The sequence below is a fragment of the Caretta caretta genome, chromosome 5 (assembly GCF_965140235.1).
Source record: "Caretta caretta isolate rCarCar2 chromosome 5, rCarCar1.hap1, whole genome shotgun sequence".
Taxonomy (NCBI): domain Eukaryota; kingdom Metazoa; phylum Chordata; order Testudines; family Cheloniidae; genus Caretta; species Caretta caretta.
The window spans coordinates 24219231-24238244 of record NC_134210.1 but is presented as its reverse complement, the minus strand read 5'-3'; the positions used below and the strand labels follow the sequence as shown (position 1 = coordinate 24238244).

The 19014-nt window shown below is 43.5% G+C and overlaps 2 protein-coding genes across 10 annotated transcripts in view; one reads left to right on the top strand and one right to left on the bottom strand.

Annotated features, from left to right (window-relative positions):
* Positions 1-9253, bottom strand: part of TARS1 (threonyl-tRNA synthetase 1) — a 74478-nt gene extending 65225 nt beyond the window's left edge. Inside the window, exons 1-3 of one of the 4 annotated variants that reach the window (XM_048851855.2) lie at positions 8978-9253; positions 3701-3778; positions 3049-3181 (exon numbers count right to left, since the gene is read on the bottom strand). The gene's annotated coding sequence lies outside the window, so the exon portion shown is untranslated. Of the gene's footprint in view, positions 1-3048; positions 3182-3700; positions 3779-6753; positions 6773-8021; positions 8122-8977 lie in introns of those variants that run through there. The other 3 variants (XM_048851854.2, XM_075128408.1, XM_048851856.2) reach the window with 3 other exon arrangements.
* NPR3 (natriuretic peptide receptor 3) overlaps positions 6991-19014 on the top strand; it is a 64579-nt gene continuing 52555 nt past the window's right edge. For 2 of the 6 annotated variants that reach the window (XM_048851861.2, XM_048851860.2), the window contains exons 1-2: positions 7553-8583; positions 17163-17285. In XM_048851861.2, coding sequence (XP_048707818.1) covers positions 7887-8583; positions 17163-17285 — 820 coding nt within the window. In that variant the 5' untranslated portion in view covers positions 7553-7886. Of the gene's footprint in view, positions 7271-7549; positions 8584-17162; positions 17286-19014 lie in introns of those variants that run through there. The other 4 variants (XM_075128411.1, XM_048851862.2, XM_075128410.1 and 1 more) reach the window with 4 other exon arrangements.

Genomic DNA, 19014 nt, shown 5'->3' with positions numbered 1-19014 from the left:
GGGGCGTGCACAGGTTGCTTTAAGAAACATTTGCTCTACTGTAAATTGGAGCAGTCTTCATGCTGCTTTAAGTTGTACTGGCTGCCTGGAACAGTCAGAAACAAGTGCACCAGTTAATGGCTCCTTTCCCCAGCCACATCCCCTAACTGACAGTCTGGAACTGAAGTCAAAGGGAGTTTTGTCATTTACTTCAATAGCAGCAGGTCTCATAGACTTAAAGGCCAGAAGGGACCACCATGATCTAGTTGCTGGAAGCTGGCTGGCTGGTCTAGTTGCTAGAAGCTCAGTCTTAAAAAAAAGCTAGGTTTTTTTGCCCCCCACTGCTCCTCTTGGAAGGCTGTTCTAGAACTTCACTTCTCTGGTGGTTAGGAACCTTCATCTAATTTCAAGTCTAAACTTATTGATAGCCTGTTTGAATCCATTTGTTCTTGTGACAACATTAGGCCTTAACTTAAATAACTCTTCTCCCTCCCTAGTGTTTATCCTTCTGATGTATTTATAGAATCATAGAAGATTAGGGTTGGAGGAGACCTCAGGAGGTCATCTAGTCCAACCCCCTGCTCAAAGCAGGACCAACATCAACTAAATCATCCCACCCAGGGCTTTGTCAAGCCGGGCCTTAAAAACCTTGAAGGATGGAGATTCCACCACCTCCCTAGGTAACCTATTCCAGTGCTTCACCACCCTCCTAGTGAATTAGTTTTTCCTCATATCCAACCTAAACCTCCTCAACTGCAACTTGAGCCCATTGCTCCTTGTTCTGTTATCTGCCACCACTGAGAACAGCCTAGTTCCATTCTCTTTGGACCTCCCCTTCAGGTAGTTGAAATCTTCTATCAAATCCCCCCTCACTCTTCTCTTCTGCAGACTAAATAAGCCCAGTTCCCTCAGCCTCTCCACATAAGTCATGTGCCCCAGACCCCTAATCATTTTCGTTGCCCTCCGCTGGACTCTCTCCAATTTGTCCTCATCCTTTCTGTAGTGGAGGGCCCAAAACTGCATGCAGTACTCCAGATGTAGCCTCACCAGTGCCAAATAGAGGGGAATAATCACTTCCCCCGATCTGCTGGCAATGCTTCTACTAATGCAGCCCAATATGCCATTAGCCTTGTTGGCAACAAGGGCACACGGTTGACTCATATCCAGCTTCTCGTCCACTGTAATCCCCAGGTCCTTTTCTGCAGAACTGCTCCTTAGCCAGTCAGTCCCCAGCCTGTAGCAGTGCATGGGATTCTTCCGTTCTAAGTGCAGGACTTTGCACTTGTCCTTCTTGAACCTCATCAAATGTTTTTTGGCCGAATCCTCCAATTTGTCTAGGTAACTCTGGACCCTATCCCTACCCTACAGCATATCTAACTCTCCCCGCAGCTTAGTGTCATCCGTGAACTTGCTGAAGGTGCAATATATCCCATCATCCAGATCATTAATGAAGATATTGAACAAAACTGGCCCCAGGACCGACCCATGGGGCACTCCGCTTGATACCAGCCAACAACTAGACATTGAGTCGTTGATCACTACCCGTTGAGCCCGACAAGCTAGCCAGCTTTTTATCCACCCTATAGTCCATTCATACAATCCATACTTCTTTAACTGCTGGTATGAATACTGTGGGAGACCCTATCAAAAGCTTTGCTAAACTCAAGATATATCACGTCCACCGCTTTCCCCATATCCACAGAGCCAGTTATTTCATCACAGAAGGCAATCAGCCTTTGTCAGGCATGACTTTCCCTTGGTGAATCCATGCTGACCTTTTCTGATCACCTTCCTCTACTCCAAGTGCTTCAAAATGGATTGCTTGAGGACCTGCTCTGTGATTTTTCCAGGGACTAGGGTGAGACTGACCAGTCTGTAGTTCCATGGATTCTCCTTCCCTTTTTTAAAGATGGGCACTACATTTGCCTTTTTCCAATCGTCCGGGACCTCCCCTATTGCCATGAGTTTTCAAAGATAATGGCCAATGGCTCCGCAATCACATCAGCCAATTCTCTTACCACCCTCAAATGCATTAATTCCGGCCCCATGGACTTGTGCATGGCAAGCTTTTCTAAATAGTCCTTAACCTGTTCTTTCACCACTGAGGACTGCTCACCTCCTCCCCATACTGTGCTGCCCAGTGCAGCAGTCTGGGAGCTGACCTTGTCTGTGAAGACTGAGGCGAAAAAAGCATTGAGTACTTCAGCTTTTTCCACATTGTCTGTCACTAGGTTGCCTCCCCCATTCAGTAAGGGTCCCACACTTTCCCTAACCTTCTTCTTGTTGCTAACATACCTGTAGAAACCCTTCTTGTTACCCATCACATCCCATGCTAGCTGCAACTCCAATTGTGCTTTGGCCTTCATGATTACACTCCTGCATGTTCGAGCAATATTTTTATAGAGAACAATCATATCTCCTCCCTGCCCAGCCTTCGTCTGGTTAGGCTAAACTAGCCAAGCTGCTTAAGTCTCCTCTTGTAAGGTAGGTCTCCAGTCCTCTGATCATCCTAGTAGCCTTCTCTGCACCTGTTCCAGTTTGAATTCATCTTTCTTAAATATGGGAGACCAGAACTGCACACAGTATTCCAGATGAGGTCTCAACAATGACTTATATAATGGTACTAACACTTCTGTATCTCTCCTGGAAACGTCTCGCCTGATGCATCCTAGGATTGCATTTTAATGGTCTCATCCTCCTCTGTTGATTCCAACTGATATGTCCCCAGCTTATAGCAAAAATTCTTATTGTTAGTCCCTAAATGCACTACCTTGCACTTTGCACTGCTAAATTTCATCCCAATTATATTTCCCAATTATATTTCACCCCAGTCTTAGAACTCTAAGCAACTACCCAACTTTGTTTAATTTCAGGAAATCAATACATTTTCCGACACCAGATATATTAGAAATGAGTCCTGTATCAGTTTTCTAACATGAGACCAGATGCCTTTCAATTTGGCACAGTCCTGGAAGATCTGAAGATGATTCTCTACACCATGGCATCTGCTCCAGCTATGTCTCTTGTTTTACAACACTTGTGCAAAAATATCTAATAATAATTTCTCACTGTTATTCTCTCCACGAAGGGGAACTTGTACTGTTCAGAGTAGTTAGCCTTATATTCTTCCAATCCTCTGGAGAGATTTGCTGGTTTATTTTTTCCGCACCTTCACTCACTTTGTCAATATTACCTTGTATTTCTGTAGAAAAGAGTGCATCTGGGGTTTGATATACATGCAGATATTTAAAGCATTATACATATTTAACTTGCTCCAGAGGAGAATGCCTGGGACAAAATATTTGCTCTTGACACTTCAGAAACTGCTGAAATAGAAGCTCTGAAAATACCAAATAGACTTGTTCAGTGGTTCTCTCAACCTTCTCCATACTGTAAAAGGATGCCCTTTTACATATCCCTGGAAGCCCTCTCCCATGTAACTGGGACTACCCCACCCACATTTAGCAAATAAGGGAGTAACCCCTGACACCTGTTTCTGACCTCCCAGCTGAGAACTCATGACTTAAATGGACATAGAGGAGGAAAGTTACATAGGAGAGGAAGGGTAATCTTGAGGTTAAGGCACAGCACTGGGGGGAAGAAGATCAAAGTTCTTTCCCATGTTCTATCTCAGGCCTTTGTGTGACCACGGTCAAGCCACTTAACCTTTCTGTGCCTTTGTTTCCCCATCTGTAAAATGGAAATAATTATATTTACTTACCTTTCTAACAGGGTTGTTGTGTTGTGAGACTTAATTTGTTAATCTGTCAGGCACTTGGAGATATGCAGATAGAAATCCCTGTAGAACCAAAAAGTATTATTAATTATTATTATTATTCATCTACATTTTCTAATATATCCTCTTTGGCACTCAAGGACACCATTCACTGTTGGTGAATTTCCATCCTGTATTTCAATAACAAAAGAAAAAAAACATGCAAGAAGATCTTATATTAATTTGTTTCATTTAATTTTCTGGTATGAGTTTTGTCCCTCATGAGATTTTACGTTGCAGTATATTCATTTAAAATCTTTGTTGCATTTTACTTAACATAAATATACAAAAATATGAAAAGATATACCAAGATATATAATGAACCAATAACACATCCATAAGGGACAATATTAAAATAAAATAAAATAAAAACTGTATAGGAAAACAGGGAACGAATTTAAAAATCCAAAAAGTAGGAATTTATTTGCACTGCAGACAATATTAAGTTCTTTCATCTTTTCAACCTCTAGAGGGAACTATGTTTTCAGCAAACCCTCCCCCAATAAGAATTTTCTTAATCGAGAGCAGGCTTCACAAACTGTTCTTAACGTTAGCTGGACCTTAATTTAGGAATAAAGCCTTCCAGAATCAAAAGCACAATTCACTGTAATACTTTGAGTTGGAACAGTGATTCTAATCTTGATTTGTATGCATGCTATTCTGGGAGGAAAATACTGTTTCCATAATGACCTTAATCCTAAAGGGCCAGATTCCGAAATCCTCACTCTTATTGTAGCCAACAGACATTTTGCCTGACAAAAGATTCAGGACTGTAGGAGTTGGTCCTATTAAAAAACATGTATGTAGTTGAAAGAACTAATGTCTGCTCACTGGAAAACAATTAGATTTACAGCCCTGGAAAATGTTTGCAGCCGTACTGTGTTTGTACTCATGACAAGGTAGATTAAGTGACAGATGTAATTTGGATCAACAATAAATTGTTACACATAAGCTTTTGACTCCAAAAGATCTTGGTGCTCTAAGGGCCTGATCCAGAAATGTTTACTAAAGGCAGACTCCCACTAGCTTGAATGGCAGTGTTCATGTGCATAAGGGTTGCATGTTGGGGCCTAAATCCAAGTCTGTATCTATGTCTGAAAACTGGCCTTCAAACCTCATATTTTCCAGTCTTCTTTTTTCATCACTTTTGTCCTGTATGCTGAGTAGTATGTTATTCCCTGAGGAGTAGTCAAAATGAATAAGGATGGCAGACTTGTGATTTGTTTGCTTATCTCTTCCATATTGATACAATTCATGCTATTTGAAATAAGATGGTTCTCAGACAAAATGCAGCACACACAAATGAAAAAGACAGATACATTTTGAAAAACAAAATCGAAGAGATGTTGCCAGGTTGCAGTGTCATAAACAGACATATAGGGTCAACGGAAAACAGTGGCTGGAAAGGCAACATACGAAATGATCTTCAGCAGGGTGGATGTATATGTAAACTTTAAAATCATTCTGAAACCAAATTAATCAATCAAATAATATTACTTTAAATGCACATTTTTCAGGCAAGTTACTTGTCTTTGAATTTCTATATCTTATTTTTTGACTGATTGCCATTAGATAAATATTCCAGGAAAATATTCTTGTGAATTTTTGATTAGTTCATTAGTTTTGATTAGAAAGAAAATAGGGTTATTGGGCCTTTTAAATTCTATTACTTAGTTTAATTGCATTAAAAGCATGTGCAGTTTCCTCTTGTGTTTAATTCAGACTTCATGTGCTCTTAAAGATGAACAGCTGGGTTCCACTTGGAACCAAAGTCTCCAATTTACACTCTGTACAGTAAAGGCAGAAACAATTTGTTTATATACATTGCCCTGACAGTGACCTCAACCCTGAGTTAAACAGACCCCTTCTGTAAGGTGAGAAGCACTTCACTCACCCTACCAGTTCAACCTTGGGCCTCTCATTATAAGCATAAAATGTCAAACTGTGCAGGATTACTGTGTGTGTGCAGACGTGGACCATTGACCATTATGGAACATGCAGAATCCACAGAGATTTCACAGTTGCAAATAATGAATGCAGTTAGTCCCCCTCTCCATTCTCCTTGTATCCTCCTTCACTATATCATTTTTAACTCTTTTCAATATGTAATGTTGAGTATAGTTTCTTATTCAGAAAATGATCATCCATTTTCAAGTGGCATTTCCAAAAATTCAGAAGTTATAGTTGCTTTGTTAGCAATACATATAAAAACAAGTGGTTTTTTTTTTTTACCATGGCAATAGCTAAGTAAATTAGTCAGAGAGTGGTGCCCAGATTACTTAACAAGTGAATTTTTCACACCAAAACAATGTTAAACAAACACAATTCTCCGAATACAAGGTCTTTCAAATGAAATAATATAACTGAAAAATGAGTTTTGTTTTGCTTTTAATTACACACTTTATTTACTGGGGCACACTAAGTCTTCTGCAGAATTAAATTGTGCCTGTTAAGCCCAGCCTGTAATGAGGGGCAGTGCGGAGTTGCTCTGTTCTAGGGGCCACACCAGAGTGGCACAATGTATCCCAGAGCTCCCTAGTTGCATGGGGGGATTGGGAGCATTTAATATACTACTGTACGTACCCTTAAAGGAGGCAATATGCTTCTTGCATGCTGCCGATCAGGTCTGCTGGACAGTTTATGTGGGGCACAGCCAAAGTCCTACCTACTCCCTGGAAGTATCCTCTGGGCATCACTGAGTGCTAGTTATACCCCTCCCCATGGAGGCTGTGCAAACTAGAAGAGTTTCTTACCCCACCTCCTGCCCCCAGCCACAGAACAGGCAGGGGCACAGATTCTGCTAGCTTTACCCACATTGGTAGTCCACTGCTTTCCATGAGCCTGCCTGAGGAGTAAGGTACTGCTCCACCCAGTAAGAAATCCGGGGCTTATGCTTTGAGTCCATCACCCATTCAGGCTGAGTTGTACATTACACCAGGCGTTGTTCCATTCATGCTCCTGCACTAAGGTACCACTCAGCCGGAGTCCATGTGGCTCACCTGACGCAGTAACAACCTGCCAAGGAGAATACTGCCGGACTGTCTGGGATTCTGCATGGGGGGGAGCTACTGTGTCCTCTCCCTTCCAGTTCCTAGGCTGATACTAGCATGCGTGCTACCTTCCACTGCTGTAGAATAGCGGCGCGGGGCTTTTACCCGGAGGGGAGCCAGGAACGCTCCCCTTTCAGCAGGGGCAGCAGCATTAAAGGGGCGCCTCACCCGCTGTTGCAATGAAAGGGCCATTTCAAGTAGGGGTGGGGGAATTCATTCATTCGGAGGGCGGCTCCCAATCCTGCAAGCAGGGCTTTTAAAACACGGCGCTTTAGCTCCGGGACACGAGGGGTCTCGTGCGCTGCCCTAGGTCGCTCCGCATCCAGAGTTACAGCAGGACGAGTCAGCTCGCTGCATCTCCAGGTCCTGATTTTAAACGGGTCTTTTGCACGCCCTGCTATGACACGTGCACGGTGGGAAAAGAAACAATCGCATCGAGGGGATTTTCAAAGTCCGGATTGCAAGGGTGAGCGCGACTTCTCAGGCAAGCAGCAGCCGAGCGGGGTCTTTTTATTTCCTACCCACTTCTCCCCTTCCTCCAGGTTTGCAGTGCCCTTTGCAGCCATTGCTCATCAGAGCGCCCCTGGGCGAGATGTGGGTTGGTTACAGGAAGAGGGGCGGCGGGGTGGGGGGCCCGGGATTTTGTTTGGGGGGGGAAGGGGGCGGAGGGGCGGATCAGCCCTGCAGGAATGTTAATGAACGACTCCTCCCCAAACACAAACCCGGCCTCGCAGCGCCATGTGTGGCAACAGGCGCGTTGGCTCCCACACTATTTAAACAGAGGGCTATAGACCAGCGAGGATCCATAAGATCAGCCAGGAGGCAGAGCGTGGGGGAGGAAGATGCCCCACAAATAACAAGTTGCTGGGACAGTTAGTTAACCTGCCAAACACCCTAAAAAATCAGCCACCCAACAACCGAGAGAAAACCAGCAGCTCCTTCTAACCCCACGGGCTACTGATCTCTGTATTAAAGTGTGCAGGGGGAGGAGGTTGGTAGCACTTTCTTGTTCTGTGCAGGGCACCCAGGGGGACTCGGAGACAGCGGCGAGAGGGGGGAGGGAGCTCACTGCTATTGAAACAATGCCATCCTTCTTCTTACTTAGCGTCCCCTGCATCCTGGTGGCTTGGATGCTCCTGGCAAGCAGCACCAGCAGCAGCCCCAACGAGGAGAAGCTGGTCACGGTCCTGGTGCTGCTGCCCAAGGACAACTCTTACCTGTTCTCCCTGGCCAGGGTCAAGCCCGCCATCGAGTACGCCGTGCGGAGCCTGCAGGAGAACGGGACTTGCCTGCCGGGCTACCGCTTCGAGCTCATCTACGAGGACTCCGAGTGTGGCAACCGGGCGCTCTTCAGCCTGGTGGACCTGGTGGCCCTGAAGCAGCAGAAACCGGACCTGCTGCTGGGGCCCGTCTGCGAGTACGCGGCTGCCCCGGTGGCCCGGCTGGCCTCCCACTGGAACCTGCCCATGATCTCGGCTGGGGCGCTGGCCACCGGCTTCAGCACCCGGACGGGCGAGTTCTCGCACCTGACCCGGGTCTCGCCCGCCTACTCCAAGATGGGCGAGATGTTCCTGGCCCTGTTCCGGCACCACAAGTGGAGCCGGGCCACCCTCCTCTACAGCGACAACAACCAGGAGCGCAACTGCTACTTCACCATGGAGGGGGTGCATGTGGTCTTCCAGGAGGAGGCGTTCCCCATGGCCGTGCACAGCTTCGACGAGAGCGGCCGGTACTTGGACCTGGACGAGATCGTGCGCGCCATCCAGGCTGGGGAGCGAGGTGAGTGAGCCGGGGGCAGCACGGGCACCCGCAGGGGGGAATCCCCCCGCCCCCTTGCCCCGATCTCGCCCCGCCATCTCCACTGGAGCCGGGCACCCGCCCGAACCTCCCCTTCCCCCCTGGCTGGAGCAGCTTCGCCCCGAACATCCCACCCCAGCCAGGGCTGTAGCTCCGCTGCTCCCCTCTGCGTCCATCAAATCCCTCCAGTGCCTCCGGGAGGAGCTTTGGCCAAACCAGCCCCCCCCCCCCTTCTCCGCTGAAGGAGCCTTGGCCAAACCATCGCCCACCGGTGGAGTTTAGTTAAATCGCCGCAATCCCCCTCCCCTCCAACGATGCACCCGCCGTAAAAAGCTGGCCCAGGCGCACCCTGCCCAGAGCCCGGGTCCAGTCTCACCGGCAGCGCCTCGCGGGTGGAGAGACGTAGTGCAAAGCCCCCTCCTGTGGCCGTGCGGAGGAGCCGTGGCTCAGCCGCCCTGCAGCCAGCCCCGAGCGGGTGGGAGACGCTGGCAGGTCGGCGTCTGCAGAGCAGCACCGCGCACTGGCGCCGATGGCTGCGCAAGGTGACAGAGAGTGGAGCAGATTTCCACGGGCGGTCAGTCATCCCCATAACGATCTACCGCAATGGGACCATAAGCCTCCCCCTTTAAAGCAAAGACACAACATTGTTTTTCAAAGCTGGTGAACGTCTGATAAAGCCCTGGCTGCGTGCGGGGACTGGGGAGGGTCTTCAAATCCCCTGTGTGGAAAGTCATTGCAATAGGCTTACTATGCCCTGATGCCACAGCGGTTTATTCCCACGTTGACTGCATGTAAACGGGAAACATTAGGGGGATTCCTAGCGTGCAAAACATGACGCTCAGCATTCAGTCCCTCCAGCCAGTGGTTTGTTGAACGCATTCACAGTCCCATTGAGTAATGCCGTCTCCCTTATACGCTGTGCTCCCGAGTGCTCGCCAGCTTCCTTAGCTGGGAATCAGGGTGTTTTTCCCCCATGCACTCGCTCTAGTGCTATGCACCTGAGATGGAGGGCGTAGGTGCAACGTGTTGCCAGACGCAGCCGGCAGCTTGTCTGATCAGTAAGGCAGCTAGTGAAAAATAGCCATTAATTGTAGCTGCATTCAGCTGAGGCGACATTGATCATCCGTCTGAAAGTAAAGCGAATTCATCGCGGAAGTAACATGGTGAAATGCATGTGGGTTGCTAAAGCAGATTTGCCTAGCAAGGCTCGGAAGCAGAGTAATCTGAAATCCACAGCGGTAGGCGCAAGAAATGATAAATAAACATGACTGTGAAAATGCACAGGATGAGATAAAAACCTTTGGTCCAGAACGATGTAACCCTTCAGGCACTGGTTAGCTGTTTATCGCCTGTTGAAGCTAAATCCTCGAGTATCTTTTCTTCAGCTAGCTCTTTGCATGTTTTGCATGCTGCATGCATTTTCTGTTTTAGAGAGGGTATTAATTATGTTTCCGCAGGTATATAATAGCAAACAATATGCCAGATTCTTTTTTCTAGCTCTTCCCCTAAAACGTGACACAAATGCATCCCATGAAGTGAGCTGTAGCTCACGAAAGCTTACGCTCAAATAAATTGGTTAGTCTCTAAGGTGCCACAAGTCCTCCTTTTCTTTTTGCGAATTCAGACTGACACGGCTGCTACTCTGAAACCTGACATTAAAAATGTGTTACTTAGTTGTGCATAGAGATAAGTAGGAGATTTTCTAGGCTATGTTGTTGTGTATACTGTGCTGCAAGTATTTCATGCTCTGTGCTTTCACGTGGCCACTCAGTATCGGCAGGGTAGATCTTTTGTGTCGTTTCCTGTTTTTATTCAGATCTGGAAGTTTTCTCCGTTCAGGTCACACACTGATGGCTTTTAGGCTTTTAGTTCAGCACTGCGGTAGCTATCAAAGGAGCCAGTTATGCAAGTGGTGGGGGTAGGATATAAACTGCAGAAGCTTCACACTGGCTCTGCTGTGTTACTCATTGCATATGTATGTCATCTGTTATGCAGAGACATCTCAAAGGGCAGATTTCACTGTTGGTCTGGGGCACTTAAAGACTCGCTGACTAATTCTGATTATGGATCTCTCTCTCCAACACACACACACTAATGCAAGAGTAAAAGAAACATGGAATGCTTGAATGGTGTGTTTGAGTATGAAAATTACCTGTGGTTTCTGAGTAACCAGCTTAGAACTTGTAGGGAACTCTCCCTGAAATAATTAATGTGGACATATAGTTCCTTGAAGAGTACTTGTGGCACCTTAGAGTAACAAATTTATTTGAGCATAAGCTTTTGGGAGCTACAGCTCACTTCATCAGATGCATTCTGTAGCTCCCGAAAGCTTATGCTCAAATAAATTTGTTAGTCTCTAAGGTGCCACAAGTCCTCCTTTTCTTTTTGCAAATACAGACTAACAAGGCTGCTATGCTGAAAAAAGTTCCTTTAGGGTTATACTTAAATATTAAAATATATTGAGTCTTGCTGGACCAAATTCAGCCTGGTGTAAGGAGGTGCATCTGAGCTGTATGGTATTTTGGCTGATCATCCTCATTAGCAGGGATTAATGCAGCTAAGGGTAGTTAATACCCTGGTGGTATTGGGAGGGCACTTGAAAGGGGTAATATTTTTCCCAGCTGACTGTCACATGTTGAAAAGTTTGGGCATGATTCTGTTCCCAGTGAACCCACTGACTTAGAGGAGAGCAGGACCAGCACCTTTGGGTGAAATCCTGGCTCTAGTGAAATCAATTTGAATTTTACCATTTACTTCAGCGGGGCTAAGATTTCACCCTTTTGTATTTTGATGCTCTTTATTTATAGTAGAAATCTGATTTATTTCAACAAGCTGCATTGCTAACAAGAGAGAAAACATATGTAGCTGCCAAACCGCAGATTTTTGGATTGGACAGCAGACCTGTTGCTTATGCTGCAAATTTTTGTTTCAGTGACTCTGCATATGTTCAAAGGTTGAGCAAAGAAGTTTTCCTCTTATCCTGCTGAGTCTTACCATGGAGATTTCCTCCCCCCCTCTTTCCATTTAGAAGCCCCATTGAGTATTGCATAAATAACAAAAACATTTTGTGGAAGCAGCTAGCAGGGGAACACATGAATTCCTAACTCTTGCATGTGTGCAGTAATTTTGCCACTGACTGTTAGCAAAACAACAGGGAGATAAGTGGCTTGTAAAACATCTTGAAAAAAATCACCCTTCGGGTGGATGAATTGATTATATATCATATAATAGCAAAAAGCACAAAACATAATAGAACAACCATATATTTAGAATACATTGGATTAATTGCAAACCTGAATTAATTACTTATTTATTTACGCATTTGGTACACACGCATATTAAGTAACATTTTCCTGCTACAGGCAATGCTAATCTTGGAATTTTTTTTTAAAAATGCTTGTTGAAACCTGTCAAAATATTCCAAGCATGCACTATGCACTAATTGATAGTGGATCACATTAAAGAAATTCCCTCCCTAAAACTGACTGGAGATTTAAATTTTAAATTATGCACTTAAAACTATTTTTTTAACCCCCAGTTAAATAGAATCCTATTGAGTGAGTGATTCCCCCCCCCCCAAAGAAAACCAGATACAAATCACACTCCATATAACTCCAATGCAGTCACCACACGGTATATTTGTGTTGATGCAGCGTATATACTTTAGGACTTTGCACTGGTGATAATAGTTACACTGGTGTGAATTTCCTGAACACTCAGGTCCTATAAGATAATTGGTACCAACTGATCGGTTTTTATTATCTCATTCAGGAGAGCACTTAAGTGCTAAAGTTGAACAGAGAGGAATTTAAGCACTAGTTTAAGTGCTTTCTTGAATGAATAAGATGCAACAAATGACAGCTAGACTAAACAGCCAAGCAGAGAAAAGCATTTTTAATTAACATGAGGTTTATATCTCTGCTTTGTTTTCTTGATGCTTAAAAGCATAATAATTCTATTTCAATAAGAAAAGTGTTAACCTGTAGCAAATGGAACTTGATTTCTTTTCTAATCTCTTCCTAATTGCATTTTATATATATACAGCCACATTTTATTTTAACAAAGGGAGTGGCATTCCCTTCCTTCAACTCATTCATCTTCAGTTTCATCCCTGTTTACAAGGGGAATTTCCATGATTTCTCAGAGGATTATACTTGCAATTGATTGGTGCTTAATTTTTCATAAATTTTGATGTTTTTATTATAATGAGAGTGACAGTAACTGAAATCTTGATATAGATTCAAATTCTGCTCGTTTTACTCATGCAGATAGTCCCACTCACTTTCATAGCAATTGGGAAGGGATTTACTTCAATGGGGTGTATGCACATGTTTTAAGTTAAGAACCTGCTTATGTGGTCATTCATAAATGTCTACCTTAAAGAGTTAATGAATTTTAGTTTTCAGAACACACTATTTTCACACTAAGGTAACATTTTGAAAATGTAGTTTGGAAACCAAAATTCCAGTTCCTGCAGCCTCCTGGATCACACATCCATAACAGTCTTTGCACACTCCTAGAGAGTGTGGGTGTTTCTGGACGGCTCTGCTGCATGGCGGCCATGCGTATGTAGCTCTCTGCACCTGGCACATCTGGAGAGCTGCACCAGCAGGATTGCCGTACTATGTTCAGTGCCATTTAGGATCCCATCCATTAGTGTTATCCCACCTGCCCTGGGTAGGATCAAGCCCTGATACAGAAGTACAATACATTTTAAAAGTTATACCATGGTTATGGCCCTACTAAATTCATGGCCCATTTTGGTCAATTTCATGGTCATAGGATTTTAAAAATCATGAATTTCATTATTTCAGCTATTTAAATCTAAAATTTCACGTGTTGTTATTGTAGGGAAGCGTAGTCCCCATTGTCCTGATCCAAAAAGGAGTTATGGGGGGGGGGGGTGTTGTCCACAAGGTTATTGTAGAGCGGGTTGCGGTATTGCTACCATTACTTCTGCACTGCTGCCTTCACAGCTGGACAGCTGGAGAGCAGCGGCTGCAGGCCAGGAGTCCAGAAATGCCAGCAGCAGCAGCGCAGAAGTAAGGATGGCATGGTATGGTATTGCCACCCTTACTTCTGCTTTGCTGCCCGCAGAGCTGGGCCCTCGGTTAGCAGCTGCCACTGTCCGGCCACCCAGCTCTGAAGGCAGCAGCACAGAAGTAAGGGTGGCAATACCATACTATGTCATCCTTACTTCTGCTGGCGGCAGCTCTGCCTTCAAAGCTGGGCTCCCAGCCTGCAGCTGCCGCTCTCCAGCTGCCCAGCTCTGAGTCAGCACAGAAGTAAGGGTGGCAATACTGCAACCCCCCTAATATAACCTTGTGACCCCCCCTGCAACTCCCTTTTGGGTCAAGATCCCAAAAAACTTGAAAAACACTAGTCTCCCCTGTTAAATCCGTATAGTATAGCACACAAAAGACCAGATTTCATGGTCTGGGATGTGTTTTTGGTGGCCGTGAATTTGGTAGGGCCCTAACCGTGGTTGAGAAAGGAAGACAGCTTGGCAAATATGAATCTAAGCCTTTGAAAACGGTTCTTCCAAATCTTAATGTCACAAAAAATTGCCATGAAAAGTGAAGGTTTATTACAAAGATTGCTTTTAATGCTTTTCCAGATCTAGTCAACTGGCTAAAGCTTTCAATTCATCAATAATTAGTTTAACAAAACTCAATAATGCTGGCTGAGGTCCAGATACTACAAACACTTATGCACATGCCTAAGTTAAGAATTTGAGTAATCCCATTAATTTCAGTAAGACTACTCGTGACCATAGATTTCAGAGTAGCAGCCGTGTTAATCTGTATCCACAAAAAGAAAAGGAGGACTTGTGGCACCTTAGAGACTAACAAATTTATTTGAGCATCCGATGAAGTGAGCTGTAGCCCCCGGAAGCTTATGCTCAACTAAATTGGTTAGTCTCTAAGGTGCCACAAGTCCTCCTCTTCTTTTTGCGTGTCCATAGAGTTAAGCACTGTATAAGTGCTTGCAGGATCAAAATACTAATACTGGAATTACTTTGATATGTATATTTTAAACTGAAGAAAGTATAAGAATTTAGTTATATGTTCTAGTAATTTACAAATACAGACCAAATAAACATAGTTGCATTTTTAAAAGCTTACAAAAAATGACACACACAATTTATCTTTGGATTTTATGGGTGTATTTCCTGTACACACCAAAAAAATGTAATCTTTGATATATTTCTGCTGTGCTAACACCACATCCAAATAGTTAACATTTGCCCCCTGACATTCCTTTATCAGTTCTCAAACTATGACCTGTCAACACATTTTAAAGCAGAAATTTTTCCACTTTTCATTCCTGTTAGTCAAGATCATTAACTGGTGCAGGGGGAATAACTTCACTTTCACTTACAGGATGGGGATTTTTTGGTAGATGTGAATTATGAAGGCGAAAGTCAAGTGTTTAAAAGAAAAACAGCTCACCTTTCCCATTAGGAACAGTGCGTAAATCCAGAAAGAATTTGATCTCATAGGTTGTATTTGCTGATAATGATTCAGTAATTTCTATGCCAAAGTTTATATCAAACATGTGCTGTTTTTCCCCCCCTCTTCGTGTAAGCGACTCACAATACTCATAAGTTATAGTTTGCTCTGGAAATTATTATACTAATCGACTATAGTCAGACAGACCTGTCCCTGGAGGAACTTCTGTGAAGTGTTGGGTTATCCCAGGGATGAATTTGGATCATTATGCCTATAATGGAATAAACCTAGAAAAGAGAGGGAAGAAAATGGATTGTGTGAGTAAAGATTTGGCTTGCTTGCAACTTTATTTTATGTGAGCACAAGCACTTGACAAGAAAAACTGACTATGATTTTGGTTGAGCTTTATTGTTTGGATGAAAATAGCTCCTTCCATTGTTGTAACTTTACCATTGCATGGCAGTACTTCTTGCAAATATATGTTATGTTTCTTTTTAGTCAGCGCGCTAACAACTTTTATTTTGACTTTTTTGATCAAATCTCACTGACCAGGCCATTAAACAAGCATACTTGTATCACACCTGACCGCCTTCTGTGCTTGATGCATGTGTCATCCTAGGAATGGGAACAGAATGCTCTGCCTGGACGCAGACCTGCAAATATTTAACAGTTTAACTAGTTTCATGTGTGTTGTGAAGTTATATAGCAGTTTGTAATATAGACGTTTACTAGGAGAGAAGTACACCTCTTGATGAAGGGGGAGGGGGAAAACAGGTGATGTCGCCTTCCATGCCTTGTATGCTGGGGAACTGACCTATGTGCAAGCATCATTAAGCTAGAACAGAGGGAAAAACAGGAATTAGATCCATACTTACACAGATCAAGTGTCTAGGAAAAAAAAGGCAGCATGATGGAATAGCAACTATGTTTCTATAGGCTGGAATAGCAGCTGCAACCTATTAGTGGCAGGTTGGGGAGTAGATTCTGTCTCTGCAGTTTCCACTTAGCTCCCTGCACAAAGTCTCTTTACTCAAGTATTGAGTGGGAAGGGGTGAATTTCACCACATGCACAAAACGGACTATTAACATGCCCTGGAAGTTTTTGACCAGACTTCTCTCTCAAGCCTATTGAACCTTCCAGTAAGTAGCTTGTCCTTCTACAAATCACTGGCACCAATTCTGACATATGGTAACAGTAGATTTCCACTGTAACCCCCTCCTCTCCAGCATACAATACAAACCAGAATGCCAAGTGCCCAGCTGCATCCCCGTATTTAGAATTTTGAAGTAATGTAAATGTTGCCTTGATATTACCTCCTAGATGATAGCATAGCTCTGATCTTCTAATCCTCTAGCATGGATGGAGTACCACTGAATAATAGTAGATCACATTTTAGGATCCAAACTTTTATCTGGCTTTTGGATCATTGATAAATGAGACCTTGAGTCTTAAGACTGTAGCTGTTTTCAAGGTATTCAAAATGAAATTCTGAATGATAATTTTATCATTTTATGCCTTAATCTTGGAATAATTACATATTCACTTGCAATAACCAGGTGGTGGATAGAGCACTGAACTGGGAGTCAGGAGACCTGGGTCCCATTCCTGGCTCTGCCACTGGCCTGTGGATGACCTTGGGCAAGTTACTTCTCCAGCTGTGTCTCAATTTTCCAGTCCATAAAATTGAGATAATGATACTCCTTTGTACAGTGCTTTAAGATCTGTTGATGAAAAGTGCTATATAAGAGCTAGGTATTGTTGTTGTAAAAAAAATTAAATGCACAAAAACCTCACCACATTACATGAATCAAATCAAGAATAAGAATAATTCTTTTCCCATTGAAGTCAATAGGATTTTTGACATTGACTTCAGTGGGTAAAGGATTGGCCTTTGGTATTGGTATGGAGTCTTAAATGTGAACTGGACCCTGTCTCATGTAGGCTCCTTTGGAAATCCCAGATTTAATTGTTAGCTCTGTTCCCATGATTTTTAAAATGTTGGGTGGACAGTTCAGGTCACTGTCTCTGGCAATGGACAAGCTTCACAATCTGTTCCCAGAGGTTTCAAGAACAGCTTCTTATCTCTGTTTTCCATTTTCCTCCACCAGTTGTAATAATGTGTGCCAGCAGTGACACAATAAGGAACATCATGCTAGTTGCTCATCGACAAGGAATGACCAATGGGGACTACGCTTTCTTCAATATTGAACTCTTCAACAGCTCGTCATATGGTAATATTATCCTCTCCTCCCCCCAGTATGTTGCAAAACTTTCTGTAAACATGATAACATTTTTAGATTTAGTCTTAAAATATACCACTATTAGTCCTTAAAATACACCATTATCTCTCCCTGGTCCTGAGGTTACCCGCCACTTGAATTATGATATTAGCAAGAAGGAAACCAGAAATTGTGGATTTAACTACTTCTGGACTGATCTGTGTGAGGAAGCAATGTGACTAAATGGAAGATCTAATATAGAAATTCCCTTACGTTGGGGGAAAAACTGCTTCCAACAAAGACCTTTGTTATACCAGCCCATTCTCACTACCTTCTATTCTATGGTGTGTGTTCTGATTCACTGTAGGTTGCTACAAATCCCAGTCTTGTGATTACAAGTCTTGGGCCTGGAATAGCCCAAACCCTGTTGTGGGCTAGAGAGGAAATGACTGACTGGGAGATAGGCAGCGGTGACACAGTGAATCCCAGCCTAGAGAGTCATTGTTAAGGTCATGAGGGGTTGCCTAGTTCACCAGCCAGAAAATCTTGATGCCCTAGGGTGAAATCCTAGTCCCACTGAAGTCAATAGGAGTTTTGCAGATTTGTACACCTGCCAGTGGCTGGAAACCCTTGATCTAATATATGCTCCAGTTTTTCATGGCACATAATTCCTGCAGAGACATGCTGCTATATTTAGCCTTGTAGTATCACCTGGTGCACAGAAGCACAGTCATGTTCACCCCAGTAGAATGTAGTCACATACATGTGATGTGCTTATATTTTTTTAATTGGTTCAGATTTCTGTGCCCCACACAGCCATATACTAAAAAGGTATCCTTAGGAGTTAAGGCAAATATTTCACAAAGGACTCAGCACCACAACCCCAGAGTTAAGGGAGCACTGTCTATCTGGTTTCTTGGTGACTGACCAGTTTTTGGGATGTTTTTGTGTTTTGTTGTTTTTGTTTTAAATTCTAACTTCCGATGCAGCATTGTTTAAATAGCATTTCCTGAGTATTTTTTGTAAATAATTCCTAGGGGGGAAGACATTAGAAGGATCTTCTGCTCTTTTTTTTTTAAGACAGGACAAACTAACTCTGAAGAGAAATCTATGAAACTGACTGTACACAAATTGTTGTCAAATGCATAAAGTAAACAAACTGAACACAGACTTTCCAGACCTCCTCTTACAGTTCTAGTAAACTTTGTGTTATCGGAACTCTAAAAAGGTACAGAGCTGTAAGACAGAATGATTTACAAGTAGCTATTGTTTCTATAAGGTCACACAATCACACTTATTTTTTGTTGTCCTTAAAGTTTATTTTAATTTGCGAAAAAGGCACATTAATTGTTGAGGCTGCAACAGTTGCGCTGCTTCATCAGAAAGTCATTTTAAGTGTTGCCCACAGACTCCATGCCCAAAGCAATCTTTGAAAGGATTTGAAAGTGTGTAAAATTACTTTAGAAGCTCTGTTAAGTAAAGGGAGCTTCTCTGTTTCCAGTTACAATAGTTTTTCAAGTGAACATGTTTAGGTCAGACTGAGGTTCAGAAGCTTGTTCACATTTAGGACCCAATATTACCTGAAACCCAGCTTTCTCTGGGAAAGTCAAGATCCCAAATGTGGCATATATGTGGGACTGGGGAACTATGCTGCTTAGAGCATGGCTTTATAACATTTTGTGGCTGTCATCTGTTGTCATTCACTTTTCAAAGATCTTCTGTGTGGACCTCATGGTAGAAC